Consider the following 22,223-nt stretch of genomic DNA (forward strand, 5'->3'; position numbering starts at 1 on the left):
CGGGTGAATGGCATGACAATGGGCTGCTTCATGAGGTGATGGCGGCGGGTGAATGGCATGACAATGGGCTGCTTCATGAGGTGATGGCGGCGGGTGAATGGCATGACAATGGGCTGCTTCATGAGGTGATGGCGGCGGGTGAATGGCATGACAATGGCTTTCAGGATCTCATCACGGTATCACTGTGAATTCAAATTGCCATCGATGAAATGCAATTGTGTTCGTTCATTGTCCGTAGCTTATGCCCACTGCCACCACGGGGCACTCTGTTCACAACTTTGTCATCAGCAAACAGCTCGCCCACACGCCAACGTTCTCTAAAACGACATCAGAGGCGGCTTATGGTAGAGAAATTAACATTCAATTCTCTGGCAACAGCTCTGGTGGACATTCCTGCAGTCAGTCTGCCAATGCACGCTCCCTCAAAACTTGAGTCATCTGTGGCCAAAACATTTTTTTAGGGTAGCCTTTTATTGTCCCCAGCACAGGGTGCACGTGTGTAATGATCACACTGTTTAATCAGATTCTTAATATGCCACACCTGTCAGGTGGATGGATTATATTTGTCACTAACAAGGTTGTAAACGAATTTGTGCAAAAAATAATGCTTTTTGTGCGTATGGAACATTTCTGGGATCTTTTATTTCAGCTCATGAAACATGGGACCAACACTTTACATGTTGCGTTCATATTTTTGTTCGGTGTAGTTATTTTACACCACTGATGTCGGATCAGACATTATGTTTACATTTCTAGTGCGGACCGCAATTATTTACATCTCATGATCATAAAAAAGCCAGTAGACATTTTTAGTTCACATTTTTTAATAACATGGCACAATTTACATAACACAAGTTTAAATGAGGAGCATGCTGAAGATTCAGTCGCTTCTTTTTTTTGGTCTTACATTTTTTTTTTGATTCTAGAAATACTTTTTTTTACGTACATGATTAACAGCAAAAAACGTTTTTCTTGTTAACAATCTCTCTGCAATACGCATTGACTAACCACTACGGCTCTAGTGGACGTTTTTAATGTGTGGTAAAAAAAAAACACTGCACAACATCTGGCTCTCACAGAGTTTTGAAGCGCACAACTAACCCTTCAGTGGACTACTAAAATAGATCTCTGCTCATTAGAAACAAACTATCCATAGTTTAGACTGGCTTTTTTGTCTTTTTTATTTTTATAGATACAACAACTTAGGATAGCACTTTAATACACTGTTAGATAAACATAACTTATTTCCAAACACATACTTTACACTCCTTTAGAAGGGATAATGTGGTGTATTTTTGTAAATGTGCTGTATTCTCTCCAAACAAGACTAGTAGTGGGAGTAGTGTGAGTTGAGTTGTTGGGATAACTGATAAGTAAGGGATCCCTCTCACTTTAAACTGTCTGTTCGGCGACTTCAGGCATTGGAATTCCTCTGAAAATAAAAATAGCTCTATAATAGACATTTTAAGGATTGTCACCACAACTTTGTATAATTTTTAAGAAAATTGTTTTACGTTTGCACAACCGTTGTACGGTATAGTGTTTTTCTACGAGCACTATTTCATTTCAGTGATATATACATTATTATGGTTTTGTGAGATCTTGGTTGTGGAGAGAATACAGTGTTGTCAGAGTTAGTTGGGGTGGTGACCAGGCTGGCTTTCAGAGTGTAAGCCCAGACATTTGTTGCATAGTTGAATGGTGGGTATGGTGGTCTCTGGTACAATGCTTTTTCCGCCGCGTCAAGCAAAACCCAATCTGCAAAAAGCACATTCTACCCTTCCTCCTTCTTAATAATAGTCCTCTATTTACATTTGTTCAAAGTAAAGCTTTCAAAACACCCTTTTGCATATTTGTACCTTGATTTGTTCCTTAAGGAGTGAGCATGTTGACTGTACACATATCTACACACTTTGCTGTCTGTCAATGCATTGAAGTACCTGTACATTCCAAAACGTCTTTGTGAGGGATCCGTTTCTATTAACCTACACACCTTCAGGGTATTCCAGGCCGCTTTCTATACAAGACAAGAATACACACAAAAAGCAGGAGCAAACTGGAAAAAAGAGTTTAGTAAAATCTCATTTTTTGTTTACATAATTTCATCCCCCTTTTTTCCCCTTAAAAAAAACAAACATCATCTGTGGGTGTTTTTTAACCACATATTATTCACAGCTATGGTACAGTCTAGTTTTCCCAAAGCTAAGTGCTTGGTGTGAGTTCAGTGTTAGTAATTGTGTCAGACACAGGGTATGGGGCAGAATCTGCCTGTAGTCCAGGGTGAGGCTAGGTTTGCACCCCGCTCCGTTCACCGTGCCTCTATGTCTTTGTGGTTGTGGGCTGACGGTCTGTCTCTGATGTCTGTGGTGAGGGGCATAGTCCGTCTGGGGGAGCCCGGCCTGGCACCCAGCGTGGGGATAAGGGGGGGCGGGGCGCTCAGGGAAGCCGTTGGCGGTGTTTTGTTCAGGATACCATTCTGGTGGGCTGCAGCTGCGGCAGCGTGGGCGGCATACGCTGCAGCGGCGGCCGAGGGGCTGACCCTGGAGTAGTGCATGCTGGGTAATCCGGGGGCCATGAGGCCGGGGTGGGGGTGTGGCAGGTGGCCTTCCAGGGCCGGGTGGTGCATGGCGACGTGCAGGCGGCCGTGCTCGTAGTCCTCTCTGAGCATGTGCAGGCGCTCGCGCTCCTCCAGGTGGGCCCGGGCCTCCTGCTCCCGGCGCTGCTCCAGGGCTAGAGGGTGGTGGTGGTCACGGTTAAAGTCATGAGACTCTCGGTCCCTGAAGGAGCGTTCTGCCTCGTAGAGACGCTGCCCGGCCAGCCGGTGCAGGGGATCGTTCCTCAGCAGCAGTTCCCTGGTCAGAGGGTCCCGTCTGTGGATGTCCAGGCCCCTGTACGGGTCCCTCATGGGATCCCAGTGGAAGGCTGGGTAGGGGAACCTCTCTGCCCCTGGGATGGGGCTAATGCCCATGAAGGGGGCCACCATTCGAGTCCTCTCCAGGCCGCTGATGCTGTTCATGGGGTGGACGCCCGCCATGCCCATGGGCATCGCCATGGAGGAGGCGGGGTGGGTGTGGAAGCTGGGCGTGGGGGGCACCTGGTGCGGATGTGGGTGGAGGTGAGGGTGAGAGGGGGGCCTGTCCCTGTCCGTAGGGCTGTCCTGCTCCTCTTTCCTCTCCTCCTTAACCTTCACCTCGTTGTTGTTCTTCTTGTGGTGCTCGTAGGGAGAGGGCAGCTCTCCCTTCTTCTCCATCAGGGCCTCCCTCTCCCCCCTCCCCAAGCCCCCGTTGGGCCGGTCCAGGCTGGTCTGGCGGATGTAGGGTGAGGTCGTCCCTCTGCCATTGGCCTTGTCCTCAGTCACCCGCCCGTCGTGGATGATTGGCGTTGTGTCCTTGTCGCTGTGGTGATTTTCTTTGAGCTTGTGCTCGTCTGTGCCGTTGTCCTTCCAGGAGTCGGGGTGCTCCCTGTCTCGGTCTTTGGGCTTGTCCTTATCCCTGGTGGGTTCGCTGGGGGGCAGGTGGTTCCTTGGGGGCTCCGGGGGACGGCTGTGACCCAACAGGCTGATGGGGACTGGGGACGGATGGGTCTGGTGACGCTTCTCCATGGCTTCCCTGGATGGACACAAACAACAATGGGCTTTAAAGTCATATTTCAATTTGTATCACTAGTTCATTGTATGTCAGTGGTATAACTTTAGGGTACATTCAGAGTTGTCACTTCATAACACCCACCTCTCCTTGTCATCTTTGTTGACAGAGGAAGTGTCTCGCTTGTCTGAGTCTCGGTCTCTCTCGTGGGAGCTGACTGAGGCGCTCCTCTCCGAGTCGCCAGGTTTGAGCCATGGTGGAGGGGTGGGGAAGGAGGGCGGCGTGCGGTGCAGCCGGTTCCACGGCTCGTGGTTGTTGCTGAAGTGCTGCTGTGCATTGGGGCTGTCTTTATGGCCAAACACAGAGTTAGGCGCTGTTAGGGATTCAACACACGGAAAGAAGAAAAGACCAAAACACCAGTTAAAAGGCATATCTCCCTGGTGTGATGGTCGGTCAACTCTAGCGTTAGAAGTCCATGAATACCCCATGCAACGTTCGTTTTTCACTTTCAGAATCTGACCGGAAATCCAAATGATTGGTTGTCAAATACACATATACATTGTTGTCATGGAGATGAAACTCACTTAGTGCTGGGTTTCCAAGCCCACCAAAGGCTGCTGTGCTGAGAGAGGCGAGTCCTCCAAATGAGGGAGGCCTACTGAATGGCTCTGAGGGAGGGAGAGAGAGACAGGCAGACAGAGAGAGTGAGGGAGGGAGAGAGAGACAGGCAGACAGAGAGAGAGAGTGAGGTAGGGAGGAGAGAGAGCAAACACAGTCAGCACCCTCTCTATATTGCTCCTTCACAGTGTCATTTCAAAACACTACATTTTTATCTCTTTAAATCAAGTTTGACTTGACTCGGTGTACTGTGTGGGCTGCGCCTTACCTAAGTGAGGTGCAGGGGTGAGGAAGTTGCCAGGGTGGTGGGACGGGTGGCCGAACGGGCCGGCTGACGGGTGTGTAGAACCTGACACGGGAAAGGGTTGATGTAAGACATCTTCATGATAGAAAAACTAGATATTCATCTCCCTTAGCTTAGACATGTGTAATGTAGCTCAAATATTTGATTGTAGCATCATAGATTTTGAACTGAGATACAATGTAGGAAAGATAAGCAGTATGCCTTTTTAGAGGCAAGAGCATTGATCTCAACATGTAATCTATAACCTATGTGGAGACCGGTGCTTTGCCTTGACATGCCATGTTAAAAATAGACCTCTCCATGGGGCCAGTGGGATTGATCTAGCTCTGTGGGGGGAGGAGGTCCTGGAGATATTGTGTCAATCATAGAAATACAATGACCCATGAGTGTTCCAGTCAAATTGTTCTGGTCTGAAGGGCTTTGTCCCTTCTGGTAATCCAATTTCTATGGTGTCAATCTACCTCTACCCAGGACACTAACCAACTCGCACTCACCTGCTGCTGAGAAGAGCGTGGCGGGACGCGCTAAGTCGTGGGGGTGGTGCATCGCGCCAAAGAGGCTGGGGCCGGGGGGTCGACTCAGGAACTCCGGCTTGAGCCCGAAGTCCAGCTTGTGTGGGTCGACCTGCATCTGCTGCTGGAAGATCCCAGACAGGGAGAAACAGCACATGAAAAACCCATCGCCAACACAGCAGCAGCAGCAGAAGGGGTCTGAGAGCTCAGGCATGAAGCTGATCTCCGTATGCGAGTAAAGTAACATTTCCTAGACTTTCATTGCATATCTGCAAAAGATGGGTCAACGCGCGTGCAAATAAACAATATGTGTAAACGGCATTTACCCTCCAGTACACCAGTGAAGGTACCACAAGATGGCAGTCCTCTTATAAGACTCTCTCTCTCTCTCTCTCTCTCTCAATACTGTCTCTCTCCAGGAGGGGAGCTGGATTATACTACCAATTTAACTGGCTTGGGGCTTAGATGATAAAACATTGGGGTTTAGAGAACCACACTATAGTGAAGCACAACAGACAGTGTTTCTCTACAGTCTGTGAGTGGAAGGAAGTGCAAAGGGGAGGTCTCACCTTGACTTTCTGCTGGTGGTGGTAGATCTGCCAGGCCATATGGACATGCATGGCACACCACTTCCCCGGTTTCTGGACAAACGCAAAACAAGAAGATATGGTTAACCTCAAAGGCAGGATTCTCAAGGACACATTACGGGATGTTTCTTTTTAGATTTATGTTAGGGGAGAGAGAACTAAAGCATTCCTACCCTGAGAATGGGCCGAAATGGATCCGTTAGCTAGAGGAGAAAAAGAGGGAGAGAGAGGGGATAGAGAGATGTGGGGGGGGGAGAGGTGGAGAGAGAGAGAGGGGGGGGGATGTGGAGAGAGAGAGAGAGAGGGGGGGGGGCTCAGTTACTTTCATGTCTCTCAGGCGTTCTTAATTAGCAACTATGCGTGGCTTCACTATTGAATGAGTGAGTGTGTCCAGACAGGGTGCTTACCCTGGGGTCCTTCTGTAAGAGTGTGTGTGGGACTGCTCCAGGTCTTGAGGCCACATCCAGTGGGTTAGAAGTCTACAGAACACAGAGAGAGCTCATTGTGAGAGGAGGTATGGGGAGCACCGTCTCTGTCTTTAGTGTGTACATGCACGTTTCCCAAGTCCACTCCCTATTCTGATAACGTATGTTAAGCTGTGTGTTGGCCGTCAGAGAGCACCCTCTACAATGAAGATGTGTTTGTCATGTTCACTCCTTGTGTGTGTGGTGTTGGCCTGTGGCCCCTACCTTGGGCTGGAAGGCCCCCTGCAGCGAGCCGAATGGCCCGTTCGGAGGGATCACTGGAGGAATGCCGGACACGCCCGGGGGGTAGGAGTGGAACAGCTGAGAACAGAAGAGAGGAGTGAGGATGGGTGTGGTTGTTCCGACAGAGGAGAAGGACAGCAGCTGTATGAACACTGAGATGAAGGAGGGAGGGGCCATGATGACATGACAGGGTACAGGGGGGCTGGGGAGGGAGGGAACAACATGACAGACATGATGATGTCACAACAAACCCACCATAACTAGGGATCAACATCCAGACCGCCGTCAGTCAGGTAGCTACAACTGTCACTGTTCTTAGTGCCTCAAAGTGTTTAGCAAAACTAAAACAGTTACACTTTTATAATGGTACTGAAATCACCAGGTATTTACTAAGCACTAACATGGAAATTACACAGTAATAACCTATGAGTTACTTATTAGCCACTAAAACAAATCTACAGTTATTGGCTAGTCATAGCTAGAGTTGAGAGTAAAACTGAACTCTCTCACCAGAAAGAATCCTCCTATACAATCACAACGGGTGTCTGTCTGTTGAGGCTTACATAATATACTTCCACATTAATGAACTCATTTTAAAGTGGGGTTACCCAGCCTAACGGTGGTGATAGTAGTGAGATGAATTAAGACCAAACTCTGACTAACATGTAATTGCTACTCTGATTCACAACATGCACAACAGTTGAATGCCTCTGAATAGCAGAGCAGTAATTGAAGGCAGAGGTCAAGTGTGGTGGAGACAAAAGCATTTAGCGGCACACACGCACGCACACACGCACACGCACGCACACACTTGGTACAGCCATTGAACTAAATTGAGAATTTGTCCTATTCACTTGAGTAGGAAGGGGGTTGCAATGATTCAGCCAGGTTCCATCGTGTGAATGGTACAGTAGTGAATGAATGAGCAAGCAGACAGTCGTGTTAGCAGACAGACACATTGTGATGGGTAAGACAAAAATACAGCATTCCCGGATAGACAGGATGCTGTATTCTCTCAGAAGCAGAGGTGGAGGCATGGGAGCTACTGTATAAATACACACAGAACCACAACATGAACTAGCATGGATAGATGGGTGGAGAGGCACGTACTGAGTGTACAAACTACCCCACAAACACAGAGAAACTCACGCTGTGTCTGTAGAAGGGGTCAACTTTTGTTGGGAATTTTTCAAACTGTAGAAGGAAGGAAATAAACAGAACTAAGAACAGGGAAAGAATATTCCAGCAGCTAAAGAGGAGCTTAATGATCTACATGTCAGACTGGGCTGTTTAGTGAATCAAGAACACAGAGGAGCCATTTGACCACATCGTTATCCTCAGCCTTAACAGCCCTTTCCCTGCCTCTCGCGCTCCCATTTCGTGAGCGACTGAAGAGCTCATAAACTATGCAGCTCTGTGTATCCCTGTGTCTCATTTGGGGAGGTTTTAGTGGTTTAATGTGGACCTAGGGAATACATTTCCCCCAGTCAAGTATAAACACTGCGGCCTTAAAAACACTTTAATGTCCTCATTAGCTGTCAGAGTGCTAGCCAATCTGCCTTTGAGGAATATCTTCAGAGCAATGTACAATACTCTGCGGTTACAGTAGGCGCGTGTGTGTGTGTGTGTGTGTGTGTGTGTGTGTGTGTGTGTGTGTGTGTGTGTGTGTGTGTGTGTGTGTGTGTGTGTGTGTGTGTGTGTGTGTGTGTGTGTGTTTAAGGTTAGGGTAAGGTTTAGGGAAAATAGGATTTTGAATGGAAATACATTTTAGGTCCTCACAAGGATAGAAAAACAAGTCTGTGTGTGTCCATTGTCTGGGACCATGGGTGTGTCTGTGTATGTTTGTGTGTTAGAGAGAGGGCTGGTGAGCAGGCCTGTATCAGAGGGACAGCCACACAACACAGTGCCTTTGGCCCCAGACAAACAGCGGGGCTCCAAACCCAAAGCATTCTCCTATAATGAAAACTCAACTAACTACAGTACATGATGTCATTTAAGACAGAATGATTAAACTGGTATTATGTTCTCAAAGCTGGCCCAGAATTATACAACTCTGCCTCGGAGGCAGTTATTGCCAATTTAGCAAAAGCTGGATTCAAGTTTGGGGTGCCCAAAATATTCCAGAGAAAACACTAGAAAGAGTTTTTGGGAGAAGAAAGGCATCATTGTGGTAAAGAATGGAGAAACACATGGTTACTATTAGAAGGCACACCACAAAAAAATTTTTTTTCCTCCAGCAAGACTAGGACTACCTTATAGTACCAATACTGTATTAAAACAGCCGTGTTCAAAAACACTACTCTTTCCACCCCATTGTTAATGCATATACACCAAGCATTTAGAGGTTTTTGCTGTAAAAGCTTAATAAAATAAAACATCATCAAACATTGCTATCATTACACCCCCCCCCCCCCCCCCCCTCACCCCCCAGTCCACCGCCCCTCCTCCCCAAAACCCCCAACCCTCTCCGGTGTTCTACTTATCCTCACATTTCTGGCTGGGGTACGCACCATGGGGGGTGCAGGGGTTGGCATGATGGCGTGGGAGAAGGGAGTGAAGGTGTGCTGGTGGGTGTGCTGGTGCGTGTGTTGGTGCTGGTGCTGGTGCTGATGTTGATGGAGCTCGGTGCGCAGGTAGGGGGGCGGGCCCAGGGAGGCCCCGCGGTCGGCGCTCTGCGAGGCGAGGAAACGGTTGTTGAGCTCCTGGCGCAGCAGGTCTTGTTCTGGAGGAGAGAGAAAGGAGAGGGAGAGAAGAGGAGGAAGAGGAGGAGGAAAGAAGAAGATTCATGCTCAGGACCTGTGTCTGTGTGTCTGTGCCAGATCTGTTCTATAACAGCTAAGGATAAGACGAGGAAGAATACCCATGATAGCGAAAGTGTCTGTTCCAGATCTGTTTTAAGTGAGAGTAACAATCTCCATGGCGGTGCAGTACAACCACTACAGAGGCTCTATGGTGTTAGTCACATGTCACATTAAAACCAAGATAGAGACTCAGGATGATCCGGATGACAAGGTCCTTGTATCGTCTTCACTATGGGAGTCACACAGGACATTCCTGAACGGCGCGTGCTGCTTGAAGAGTCAGCAACGTTACTGCAATTATATGAAAACCTCTAACCCCATTTTAGACCAGAGCTGTTCATTAACTGACCGGCTCACAACAGGTTGAGGAGAAATAGACAAATGCATTTTACATGCTTTTCACAAAAAATGATTCTGTATTGACTGTTTTGATTTTCGGTGAGATGAACACATTTCCTTGTGAAAGTGAGAATTGCTCAGAGCGATACCGTTACTAAATCATGATCACATTTGATCACAGTTTGGCACGACAGGAGAGGGCATAAGCACTTTCATCACATGGCCTGATTGGAAAGATAGGGTGTGTTGTTTGAGTAACCAAATCAATCAACAGAATACAGACAGAGGGAAGGACAGGACGCCTGTCAGCACCCACTGCACTACGATAGACAAACACAGATGGCACAGAGTGCAGCTAACACAATCCTGAGTCGTCAGTCTCTGTCTCCTATAAAGTAGCACCATGGTAACCGTATGTCCGTCTTTCTCGCTCCCTGTCACAGTTTTACACGTCTTGTGCTCCACACGCACCCATCATGCCACAAATGACCTGGTTTCTGCCACAACAGCCATGAGAATTTACAGCTTTGCACATTGTTGTTGTGGTGCAGTTCTCCTGCCTGTCCACGTGGGGGGCAGCCTGGTACATGTGCCTACCTGAGTAGGGTGTCCCAGCGGCGGGGTGTCCTCCGGGGACTGGCAGGGTGCTAGACGTCAGTGGCGGAGGTGGGGGCAAGACTGCTGGAGGCGCAAACATATTGGGGTGATGGGAGTGTGGCGAGGACTGCAGGGCGGGGGGGAAGCCGTGGGGAGCAATCTGATTGGCTGGGATGGGCAGGGGGAAGGCGGTGGCTGCTGCTGCAGCGACTGAGCCGGATGGCGGGTGATGGGGTAGGTGTGGGGACGGGCCAGCGGGGCCGTGGGGCTTGGTACCGCCCGGGGTACTGCTCCGACTGCTGCTAGAGAAAGAGAAGGTCAGAGAAGGGGAGAGAGAGAGAAGGTCAGAGAAGGGGAGAGAGAGAGAAGGTCAGAGAAGGGGAGAGAGAGAGAGAAGGACATAGAAGGGGAGAGAGAGAGAAGGTCAGAGAAAGGAAGAGAGAGAGAAGGTCAGAGAAGGGGAGAGAGAGAGAAGGTCAGAGAAGGGGAGAGAGAGAAGGTCAGAGAAGGGGAGAGAGAGAGAATGTCATAGAAGGGGAGAGAGAGAAAAGATCAGAGAAGGGGAGAGAGAGAGAAGGTCAGAGAAGGGGAGAGAGAGAGCAGGTCAGAGAAGGGGAGAGAGAGAGAGAAGGACATAGAAGGGGAGAGAGAGAGAAGGGCAGAAAAGGGGAGAGAGAGAGAGAAGGACATAGAAGGGGAGAGAGAGAGAAGGTCAGAGAAGGGGAGAGAGAGAAGGACAGAGAAGGGAGAGAGAGAGAAGGTCAGAGAAGGGAAAAGAGAGAGAGAAGGTCAGAGAAGGAGAGAAAGAGAGAGGTCAGCGAAGGGGAGAGAGATAGAATGTCAGAGAAGGGGAGAGAGAGAGAAGGTCAGAGAAGGGGAGAGAGAGAGAATGTCAGAGAAGGGGAGAGAGAGAAGGTCAGAGAAGGGGAGAGAGAGAGAAGGTCATAGAAGGGGAGAGAGAGAAAAGATCAGAGAAGGGGAGAGAGAGAGAAGGTCAGAGAAGGGGAGAGAGAGAGCAGGTCAGAGAAGGGGAGAGAGAGAGAAAGTCAGAGAAGGGCAGAGAGAGAGAAGGTCAGAGAAGGGGAGAGAGAGAGAGAGAGAGAAGGTCAGAGAAGGGAAGAGAGAGAGAAGGTCAGAGAAGGGGAGAGAGAGAAGGTCAGAGAAGGGCAGAGAGAGAGACGGGGAGAGAGAGAGAAGGTCAGAGAAGGGGAGAGAGAGAGAAGGTCAGAGAAGGGGAGAAAGAGAGAGAAAAAATGATACCACTTCCACATGTCAACTCTTCCCCTTGTTTATAGATAGATATGAAGATATAGATATGATGTAGATATGAAGCTCTAACAGACAGAAAGGTTTCACATGCCATTAAATGTTTTGTCATACCTGTGGTATATGGTCTGATATACCTACGGCTGTCAGCCAATCAGCATTCAGGGCTCAAACCACCCAGTTTATGCAATTATAAACTGGGTGGTTTGAGCCCTGAATGCTGATTGCCTGACAGCTGTGGTATATGAGACCGTATACCACGGATATGACAAAACATTTATTTTCACTGCTCTAATTATATTGGTAACCAGTTTATAATAGCAATAAGGCACCTCTGGGGTTTGTGGTATCTGGCCAATATACCACGGCTATGGGCTGTTTTCCAACCTCCGGGTTGCGGCGTGCTTAAGATCAGCCCTTAGCCGTGGTATATTGGCCATATACCACACCCCCTCGGGCCTTATTGCTAAAATAACCACCACTGGCAAACATTATAGAACAGCATCTGTGTTTGAACACTTCTCTAGTTGAAGGGATACTTCAGGATTCTGGGCATGAGGTCCTTTATCTGCTTCCCCAGAGCCAGATGAACTAATAGAGACCATTTGTATGTCTCTGTGTTCAGTATGAAGGAAGTTAGCGGTCGTTTCATGAGCCAATCCTGCTAGCTTTAGTGCAATGAAGACTGGAAGTCTAGGATAACTGCTCGCATGCTAGTAGATACCCATAGACTTCCAGTCATTGCGCTAACACTAATTATCATTATCAAACTACCACTAACTTCCTTCATACTGGACACAGAGACATACAAATGGTCTCTATTAATTCATCTGACTCTGGGGAAGCAGATAAAACCCCAAATTATCCCTTTATTCAGCTCCAGAGGTACATGCATAAAAAAGGAGAGAGAGAGAGAGAGAGAGAGAGAGAAGGGGAGAGAGAGAGAGAGAGAGAGAGAGAGAGAGAGAGAGAGAGAGAGAGAGAGAGAGAGAGAGAGAGAGAGAGAGAGAGAGAGAGAGAGAGAGAGAGAGAGAGAGAGAGAGAGAGAGAGAGAGAGAGAGAGAGAGAGAGAGAGAGAGAGAGAGAGAGAGAGAGAGAGACCAGGCAGAGAGTCTGTTGTTGTGTGTGTGGGTTTCTCCCTCTGAGACTCATGTAGCAGTATCTTAACAAGCTAAGCCCAAAAGCTTATTAGCAGCTGCCGCCTGTCTCCGTAACCACCATGTGATTATTCACAGAGGCTGCCAGACCCGTTGGCACACTGGCAGAGGGTTCCAGACACAGAGCCAGCTCCTCCCTGAGACGGAGAGTGGGGCGGCTATCCTGGAGCGCTGAACTAAAGCACAGTATGCTGCTTGACTATGGGTGGTGGAACAGCTAGCTGATCCATAGAGATGGGTAAAGAGATGTGACTGGTAGGTAGAGAGCTGAAGGCTACTATCAGCGGATGACAATGTGGGTGGTAAATAAATCCAAGCACTTATCGCTCAGCTGGAGAGGCGGTGGTTTAACTACCCTGGTGAGAGTCAGCGGTGTTATTTGGCTGGAGGGTTTCAGCGTATTACTAACTCAAGGTTTGATCTTGCCAATCATTTACACGCTGACATAAGATAAGAGTTTGAATACTTTCAGGTAAATAGACTTGGAACTCACCTGAGGCCGTTGAAGCTAAGGCTATTGCTGTAGGCAGACAGGGGGCGAGAGTGTGGCCCACAGCGTGAGGGAGGGCGATGAAGCCCGACCTGGCTCTGGCTGGGGTGGTGGGCCGGTAGGGCGGGAGACGGGGGGTGTGGGTGCAGGCTGGCAGTGGGCGGAGGCCGTGGGTGGGGCAGGGGCTCAGGCTGGTGCTGGGGCCGGGGTTGGGGGGGCTGCGAGGGCTCTTGACCCTGAGCGAGAGGCAGGACTTCGGGGATCTGAGGCCTGAGGGAAGCCTCTGAGCGTGGGGGCTGGTGAACAGGTACCTGGGCCAGACGGGAGCTGGGGGGAGATGGCTGGGCCTGGGAGGTGGGTAAGGACAGAGGCAGGGGCCGGGCAGCCGCACGGGGTTGCGGGGGTAGGGGCTGCTTGGGAGCACTGGGCGCGGGGGGAGGCACGAGGGCTTCCCTGCAGCTTTCCAGGCTCTTCTCCTGGCTGCGCTCTAGGCCTGACACCTTGGAGAGGCCCAGGCCGCCACGCTCCTGGCTGTCATTGGTGGAGACTGCATTGATGCTGAAATCTGGAACTGTGGACAGAGAGAGGGAAACACAAAAATAGAGACTGGTCAGTACTTCAGTCACAGACACGGTTCATATTGACTCACACAGACTGCTCACTCCAACAAATAAGAACTCCACAAGAGCTTCCAAACACTAGACAAACTCTGCTAATTTCTACAGAACAGTCCATTGATAAAGTCCATTAATAGTACGATATACAGGATGCAAGACCTCAACAGAGCCCATCTACAGTGCTGCTACATGGCAGGTAGGTCCTACTCAGACAGACACTGTGCTGTACATCAGCAGTCAGCTCCCTGCATGGTGTATGAGCTGGAGCAGGAAGACTAATGGAGGATGACAGTGCATACACAACCAGTAATTAACGTTTCTCTCTGGGCTTCTGGGGGCTCGCATGCACGCACACACTGGCTAAATCTCTGCAGAGCTGATGACTGGGCCAGTACCCCAGGGCCGTGGCAGTGAGGCAGGCAGGCAGCCCTCTGGAGCTCCATTATAGCAGACTAAGGCCTCTGAGATGGCTCCATCTGTAGTATTGTTGCTAGGCTGGTCCCAGGGGCCCCTGGCCTCATAGAGGAAGACCCAAGGGCCCCAGGGACCGGCCTAGCAGTAATATGACAGAGAGCCAGCTTACAGACAGAGAGCAGACCACGCCTGGTCACCTGTCTCTCCGCCTGCCTCTCTCTCTCTCGGGCTCCATACAAAGCCATCCATTACCAGTAGAATGTTAAACAGGGATTTAAGCACCAAGGCACATGTGACACCATCATTAGGGGTCAGCAGCAGATAGACCAAGGGATCAATATCTATTATCTGCTGTAACAGCTATTGACCACCGCTGCTCCCCGGAGAGATGAGACAAGACATCTGTCAGCGGGAGAACACAAAAGACACACACGCTTTGCAGATAAAGTGTATCCTTCTGAACTAGCACACTTTGTCAGATCATTACGACATTTCAACATAGCCTATATCAGGGTTCACCAATTGGCAGATTTTATTTTAATAAGTGTTCTGAGCAACAACATAGACAAGTTAATTTTTATGTTTTGTTTTTACATAATAGACTGTAAAAACACCAGGAAATACGCTTCAAGTGATTTTAATTTTGGAAACCTGTTCAGAAGTATTCCCACACATAATAGAGTGATACACTGTATGAGATCGTATACAAATGTAAGCAAGGTTTGAAAATATTATGCTTTAGTCAAATATATTATCTGTTTGGCGTTCCAGTCTAGAAATGATTTGTAATTATGTTCCGGCCCCCTGACCATCCGCTCAAGAAACAAAATGTCCAGCGGGTGAATCTAGTTGATGATCCCTGGGCTTTATAATACCTATTAAATACAACGGGAAGGTCAATCCAGCAGAGAAATCCTCCGCAAAATGTTTGATTCTAAAACGTCAACCAGGCCACAATAAAATGTGCACAATGTCTGTTTTCTGTAGTCTAATATGGTACTGACTCACACCACTCAGGCTGGCTCTAACACACACTAACACCAGTCAGTGTCCGTCTGTATTCAGACCAGCTCCATGCCATAGTCCACGCCAATCTGCCCCGCTCGCCCACGCCATCACCTTCTACAGAGGCTCCTTCTAGATAGAAAACATGCCTGGCGTAAGAGATGGACAGATGGAGGGCGAGCTTCCTAATTCTCCATCCCCCCCTTCTTTCCCCCTGAGGTCCCTGGGCTTGTTTTGAGAATGTGCTAATAGGAAACGTTGAAAAGAAGGTGTCTCTTCTCCTCGTAATGAAGACTCCCGGGCCAGGAGGAGGAGAGGAGCAGAGGAGATGTGTACACCTCCTCCCATGAGAGGTCATTTGTCAGTCTCCTTGATCCCTGGAAACAAATACAAGAACCAGCCCTGCTGTTTTCCTATCCCAACATGTCATTATCTTGTGTTTTTAAGTAGTAGTGGGGCAGTGGGCCCATGAATGTGCTGGTTTATGTCACATTAGAATGGGGAAGAAATGAATGAGGCCTGTTGGAGGTTATTTATTATTACGGTTTGAGGTGGTGGTGATGCCAAGGGCTGGATTTAAGGCTCAGGGGAACTGAGGGGCCTAGAGCGGGGTCAGCCGGGTGGTGGGCGAGCAGAGAAAAGCAGAAAAGCCATTCATTAAGACGGGTGTCTGGGGACAGAGGCGAGGGGTTTAAGAGCACCGCTCATTATCCAGGGGTGAACCCCCTGTAACCCCCTCTAACCACTTACAGAACATTAACTACCCTCCCACTGCTGCCACTGGGACTACATTAGACGAGGGGGGTATGGATGTTCAATAAACAACATAGAGAATGCAATACTAGGAAAAGGGGTGAGTGAGGGGACTAGCATTTCAGAATTTATTTTAGATCTGATTGCGACAACCGCACCCTCCCTCTCTGTCGTGTAGCTGGAGACTGTCCTGACAGATTTATAGGGGTACAGATCTCTGGGGGTACAGACCTCTGGGGCATCCCAACACTCAGTCCCTGTCCCCTTCTCCCTGTCTCTCTGTCCCATTCCTCCCCTAAATAGCCCCATCACACATTCTTAACCCACACGTCATCCCTTCACCCACAGGATCCAATGGAGTCAGGGGTTACATCACTTCAATCCACAAAACCATTGCAGCAAACAGCCTAGCTATGAGCTATCAGCTCCAAATGTCCGGATGGACATCTTCACTACGTCTGTCTCTCTGTTGGCCCGGGGATAGCCTAGTCCCAGATCTGTTTGTACGGTCTTACCAACTCCAACTCCTAATGTGCAACAATGCTCATAAGAGTTGACAAGACAGTACAAACAGATCGGTCGTCAGGCTAGCCCAGGGATAGATTGTGGTCTGAGACACACAGTGAGGGAAGACAATGATGAGAGCTGAAGTGAAGCTAAGAGGCTATATATCCTTATCCAAACTCCATGATGCAAGAGACAGGAGCCTCAGAGGACACCAAACTGTCCAGCCTGCTCAGTGTCGAGCTCCCAGCATCCAACAGTCGTTAGCAGCAGCAGCCGGTGTGCTCCAGTGATGCTGAGGCCTACTGAGTATGACCCTCGTGGTTCACAGAGGACACAAAACATTCTCATTGAACAAATATAACTCTACAACACTTAGGGTTCAAAGACCAGAGATAGCAAGCTAGAAGGAAGGTGATCATTTTCATTTAACCGTTCATTTAACCATCCATCAAGCCAAGAGCTCGGTTGGTTAGAGTAACTCGAGAGTGCTGTGCTGTGCTGACATCTGTGCACCTGTTGAGAGGTGGAAGGAAACAGGTGCTACTGAAAGGAAACACGCTGCCAGGAAATGTGGGGGAAAAACTGAGCCAACTCTGGTTAACCCTGCTTTGTCTGAGAGAGAGAGAGAAAGGGGGAGAGGGAGAGAGAGAGTGGCAGAGAGAGAGGGAGACAAAGAGAAAAAGGGGGAGAGAGAGTGCAGAAGGCGATGCAACAGCAGGTAACCTGTGGTGCGTGCTGCACCATGTTGCAACACACCTGCTCCTTCTTCCCTCTGTCTGTTGGGGGAAGGGGAACCTAAAAGACCGTGGCCATGACTCTGCGGTTTCAGGAGGACGGTAAAAACAGCCCACCTTGGGAGAACCGCTGACAACCATAATCCCAGCTGTCACAGCTGACAGAGACCTTCAAAGGCCTGGACTCACCCCCCCGCCCCCCTCTTCTCTCTTTCTCCATTTCTCTCCCCCCTCCCTCCCTCTCTGTCTCTCTTTCGATTCCCTATATCTATCTCCTCTCTCTCTCCCTTTCTCTCTCTATGTCTTTCCTTTTTCTTTCTCTTGGCATCATTAGCAGATTCTGCCCCACTCACTCAGTCAGTCAGTAACATTGCTTCAGGGTTAACACATCACTCTGCATTGCAGCCAATCCAACGCAACTTTCCGCAAGGACTGCAATGCACTTCAGAGATCAGTCACAATCATAAGAAACAGATTAATGCGGTCTAGACAAGGTCGTGGGCGTTTTCTCTCTCCATTTCTCGCCTTCCAGCCGGTCCAACAATTATGCACTTAAACAATGGTTGTGTTGTTTCGAGAGACTGCCGCTCTTTTTCCCCCCGACACCTTCCATTTCCAACCACTCCCCCGCTCCGCCTATCCCTGCTTCCTCCCTCCAAAAACAGACAAATAAAATCCAGGAAAGCTGTTTCAAATCAATTAAAGTACAGACAGAGCTGAATACCACCGACTACAGCCCGGCCCTCCTCGAAGAGAAAATTACATTTCGCATTTGTCTTCTGTGTAAACATGAATTATAATCAGAGACCCCATGCCGAGGGGTCTGGGGAGAACTCAAACTACTCTGTGTTTTCAGTTGCACTCTGAATCATTTATTCTACTTCAGAAACACTATTCTATAAGACTTATGAAATGCCTTTCCTACGCACTTCTCAGTAGTTGGTATCAGTGACATGTATTCATGGTTGCCAAAGGAAAACAGGCTTCCCCCCCAAACATTACCAAGAAAAATCATATTTTATTAATTATGTATTTTTCATCTCTGTATTTCAGAAATGTCCTAAAATTCGCAATAGGCTGACTGTATCTCACCGGAGAAAGAATCCGAACGGATGAAACAGCACCCGTCTCAGTATGTGTAGCTCATCTATCTGATGCTGTCTGGTCAAAAAGAGTATGACATTGTTGCCACCCACAGCGTTGAATGCAAGGGAAGCCAATGAGCATTTGGCCTCCCTTGATAAAAAAAGAACAAAATAATAGCCAATCAGCGTTAAACTAAACTGAGTGAGCTCAGGTGTGAATGGTCCTGGCGCACCCAAAAAAAAGCCAGTTTCCAGTTTCGGCTTCATACCAATCACATCACATCAGAAGCCAAACGTCATTGACAGAAAACTTGAATTGTTGCATCTCGTTTGGTCATTGTCCTCCGGTGGCTAGCTACAGTAGCTAGCTCAATCACATGTTTAATTGTTTTATTTTATTTCACCTTTATTTAACCAGATAGGCTAGTTGAGAACAAGTTCTCATTTACAACTGCGACCTGGCCAAGATAAAGCAAAGCAGTGCGACACAAACAACAACACAGAGTTACACATGGAATATACAAGTCAATAACACAATAGAAAAAACAAGAAACTCTATATACAGCGTGTGCAAATGACGTGAGGAGGTAAGGCAATAAATAGGCCATAGTAGCAGAGTAATTACAATTTAGCAAATTAACATTGGAGGGATAGATGAGCAGATGATGATGTGCAAGTAGAAATACTGGTGGGCTATTTACATTTGGGCTATGTACAGCTGCAGCGATCTGTTAGCTGCTCAGATAGTTGATGCTTAAAGTTAGTGAGGGAAATATAAGTCTCCAGCTTCCGCAATTTTTGCAAATCGTTCCAGTTATTGGCAGCAGAGAACTGGAAGGAAAGGCGGCCAAAGGAGGTGTTGGCTTTGGGGATGACCAGTGAGATATACCTGCTGGAGTGCGTGCTACGGGTGGGTGTTGTTATCGTGACCAGTGCGCTGAGATAAGGCGGAGCTTTATCTAGCATAGACTTATAGATGACCTGGAGCCAGTGGGTCTGGCGACGAATATGTAGTGAGGGCCAGCCGACTAGAGCATACAGGTCACAGTGGTGGGTGGTATAAGGGGCTTTGGTGACAAAACGGATGGCACTGTGATAGACTGCATCCAGTTTGCTGAGTAGAGTATTGGAAGCTATTTTGTAAATGACATCACCGAAGTCGAGGATCGGTAGGATAGTCAGTTTTACGAAGGTATGTTTGGCGGCGTGAGTGAAGGAGGCTTTGTTGCGAAATAGGAAGCCGATTCTAGATTTCATTTTGGATTGGAGATGTTTAATATGAGTCTGGAAGGAGAGTTTACAGTCTAGCCAGACACCTAGGTATTTGTAGTTGTCCACATATTCTAAGTCAGAACCGTCCAGAGTAGTGATGCTAGTCGGGCGGGCGGGTGAAAACGGTTGAAAAGCATGCATTTGGTTTTACTAGCGTTTATGAGCAGTTGGAGGCCACGGAAGGAGTGTTGTATGGCATTGAAGCTCGTTTGGAGGTTAGTTAACACAGTGTCCAAAGAAGGGCCAGATGTATACATTTCAATCAAATGTATTTATAAATCCTTTTTTATATCAGCAGATTTCAAAGTGTTAAACAGAAACCCAGTCTAAAACTCCATAAAACCCCAATGGAGACGTAGAAGCACGGTGGCTAGGATAAACTCCCTAGAAAGGCAGGAACTGGCTTCCCCAGTGGTTTTCCCACATACCGCTACAGGTTGGTATTCAGACTTACCTTATGCAGTCGCGTAACGGGCTTTGTAGGCGCGGTTCGCTTGCGCTGGCTGAATACAAATCTCCCATTTTCTGGCCAACAGAGTTTTCATTCAATAGAGTTTATTACATTTATCTTAATCTATCCAGTTAATTCCATTTTTGTCGACAGACTCACTAGAATACACAGAGAGAACGGGTTCAGGACATTAGGGATCAATGAAAGGAAGCCATCTAAATATATGCATATTTGTCTCCGTTTCAGCACCAACTGGTTTAAAAATACTCTGATCTTGTAGATTATTTAGACACATTTTAGGGTTAGGAAAGTATGTATGACTCATAAAAAACTGGTTTAGAGAGCCTTTACGCACTAAATATGTTTTATTCATCCTAAAAGTTGCATATCAAGTTAAATCCATTAAATATTGGAAGGTGAAAAAAAGTGTACAATAAGGTTTGAACAATAGGCGAATCCTATAAACCTAACCTAATCCTCATGAATCATGGAATTGTAATGACAACGATCCAATCGTGAACCGTGCGCCAGGCTCCAGGTTTAACCTGCTATGTGTCGTCTAGGTTCCATAATGATTCAAATAAGCTACAAGTCCCAAGTTATTGCACAACGTTAACCTAATATGATCCACTAATGCTAGTGACCCTCAGGAACAACTACACGGACGTGACAAAGAAAGAAATGTAAGCGGAATGGAATGATGCAAAACGTAGGCTACAAGTTGAAGGAAACTAACACTAAAGATATAGTTATAAATGTATGTTGGTATTACTGAGTGTGACTCCTGACAGGGGCTAATATTTTACATGATACAAATGGTCAAATAAAGCTGAGAAAAGCCTGGACATATAATTAAAACATTATAAAGCACATAAATCAACTTGGTAGGTTCGGCGCTACAGAAGCCTGTAGCTTGGGTCTCCAAATTTCATCCCCACAAATTATGATGGCATACAATGAAAATGTGGTATAACGACACAGGTATTTCTAGCATACTTCACGGTGGAAACGGGGCCGCAATACAATATCATGTTGATATGAGTTTCAGTTTGCTGCCATATGACTGGTTTCACATTAGTCTCCAGGGATCATAAGGAAAGAAACAAGAAACTAGTTGCACTTTCAGCTTCGTATTTGGTTAGACAGCAAAATTGGGTTCTAATTTAGCACCAAGTGATCTAAATTTAGTGCCCTCATTTCCAGCTTTGTGGACTGGTGTTCCCCCGGGGCACCCTGAATCAGTTAGTAAGAGTAGATGTGTTTATTTGTTCTTAATGAAGACTGTATTCAAGGCGAACGGCAGACATCGTTAACACCTCCCTCTCATATGGAGCAGGAGCAACAAACAACCAGACAGCCTCACACAGAGCCACACACATTCCCACACTGGCCCCCAGTCCCAGCTAAGAACCCCTCTGAGCCGACACACACACACGCAGTCTCGAGCTACATCTCTCAGGATACTGTACTTCTTTGCGCTCTCTCCATCTCTCTCAGGACCCTCTCTTTCTCCAGGAGCTCATATTAGCAGACGGCTGCTGAGTCCAACTCCCCCACTGAGCTCTCTGGTGCTCCTAAAGTACTCCACTATGGTAGACTATAGGGAACCCTGGCGCCACAACAGCCTATCCAAGCTGAGAGAACACTTCCTGTTTCGAGGATCAGCATCTGTAGGACGCAGTACTGTACTACACTTTTGTGATGGGGGAAAAATCTATACAGTTACATATCGCAATATTACATGGATACTTTGACTCCAGGTATCAATAAAATAATATATATATACTGAACAAAAATATAAACGCAACATGCAACAATTTCAATGATTTAACTGAGTTACAGGAAATCAAATTCAATAGTCCCTAATCTATGGATTACACATGACTGGGCAGGGGTGCAGCCATGGGTGGGCCTGGGAGGGCACTCATTGGGGAGCCTGGCCCAGCCAATCAGAATGAGTTTTTCCCCACAAAAGGGCTTTATTACAGACAGAAATACTCCTCAGTTTCATCAGCTGTCTGGGTGGCTGGTATCAGACGATCCCGTGGGTGAAGTAGCCGGATGTGGAGGTCCTGGGCTGACGTGGTTACACGTGGTCTGCGGTTGTGAGGCCAGTTGTACGTACTGCCAAATTCTCTAAAACAACATTGGAGGCAGCTAATGGTAGAGAAATAAACATGAAATTCTCTGGCAACAACTCTGGTGGATATTCGTGCAGTCAACATGTCAATTGCATGCTCCATCAAATCTTTTATTTCAGCTCATGAAAAATGGAACCAACACATTACATGTTGTGTTTTATTTTTGTTCAGTATACTGTATATAGTGTATACTATTACTTATTTTTTTTCTAGGTAGCGTTAGCTAGCGCTAGTCGGCTGGTCCTGCGCCGAAACGTATTAGATAGTGAGCCAACATGTTTT

General features: G+C 47.7%; 1 protein-coding gene across 1 annotated transcript in view; it reads right to left on the reverse strand.

Moving 5' to 3' along the window:
- Positions 1–837: 837 nt before the first annotated feature.
- LOC120045197 (autism susceptibility gene 2 protein homolog) overlaps positions 838–22,223 on the reverse strand; it is a gene marked incomplete at its 5' end in the record, with an annotated part of 42,818 nt that continues 21,432 nt past the window's right edge. Inside the window, 12 exons of the mRNA XM_038990165.1 lie at positions 838–3,608; positions 3,729–3,957; positions 4,169–4,252; positions 4,471–4,551; positions 5,001–5,142; positions 5,588–5,659; positions 5,779–5,808; positions 6,013–6,084; positions 6,295–6,390; positions 8,802–9,034; positions 10,050–10,351; positions 12,966–13,533. Coding sequence (XP_038846093.1) covers positions 2,309–3,608; positions 3,729–3,957; positions 4,169–4,252; positions 4,471–4,551; positions 5,001–5,142; positions 5,588–5,659; positions 5,779–5,808; positions 6,013–6,084; positions 6,295–6,390; positions 8,802–9,034; positions 10,050–10,351; positions 12,966–13,533 — 3,209 coding nt within the window. The remainder of the gene's footprint in view (positions 3,609–3,728; positions 3,958–4,168; positions 4,253–4,470; positions 4,552–5,000; positions 5,143–5,587; positions 5,660–5,778; positions 5,809–6,012; positions 6,085–6,294; positions 6,391–8,801; positions 9,035–10,049; positions 10,352–12,965; positions 13,534–22,223) is intronic.

The sequence above is a fragment of the Salvelinus namaycush genome, chromosome 3, assembly GCF_016432855.1.
Source record: "Salvelinus namaycush isolate Seneca chromosome 3, SaNama_1.0, whole genome shotgun sequence".
Classification (NCBI taxonomy): domain Eukaryota; kingdom Metazoa; phylum Chordata; class Actinopteri; order Salmoniformes; family Salmonidae; genus Salvelinus; species Salvelinus namaycush.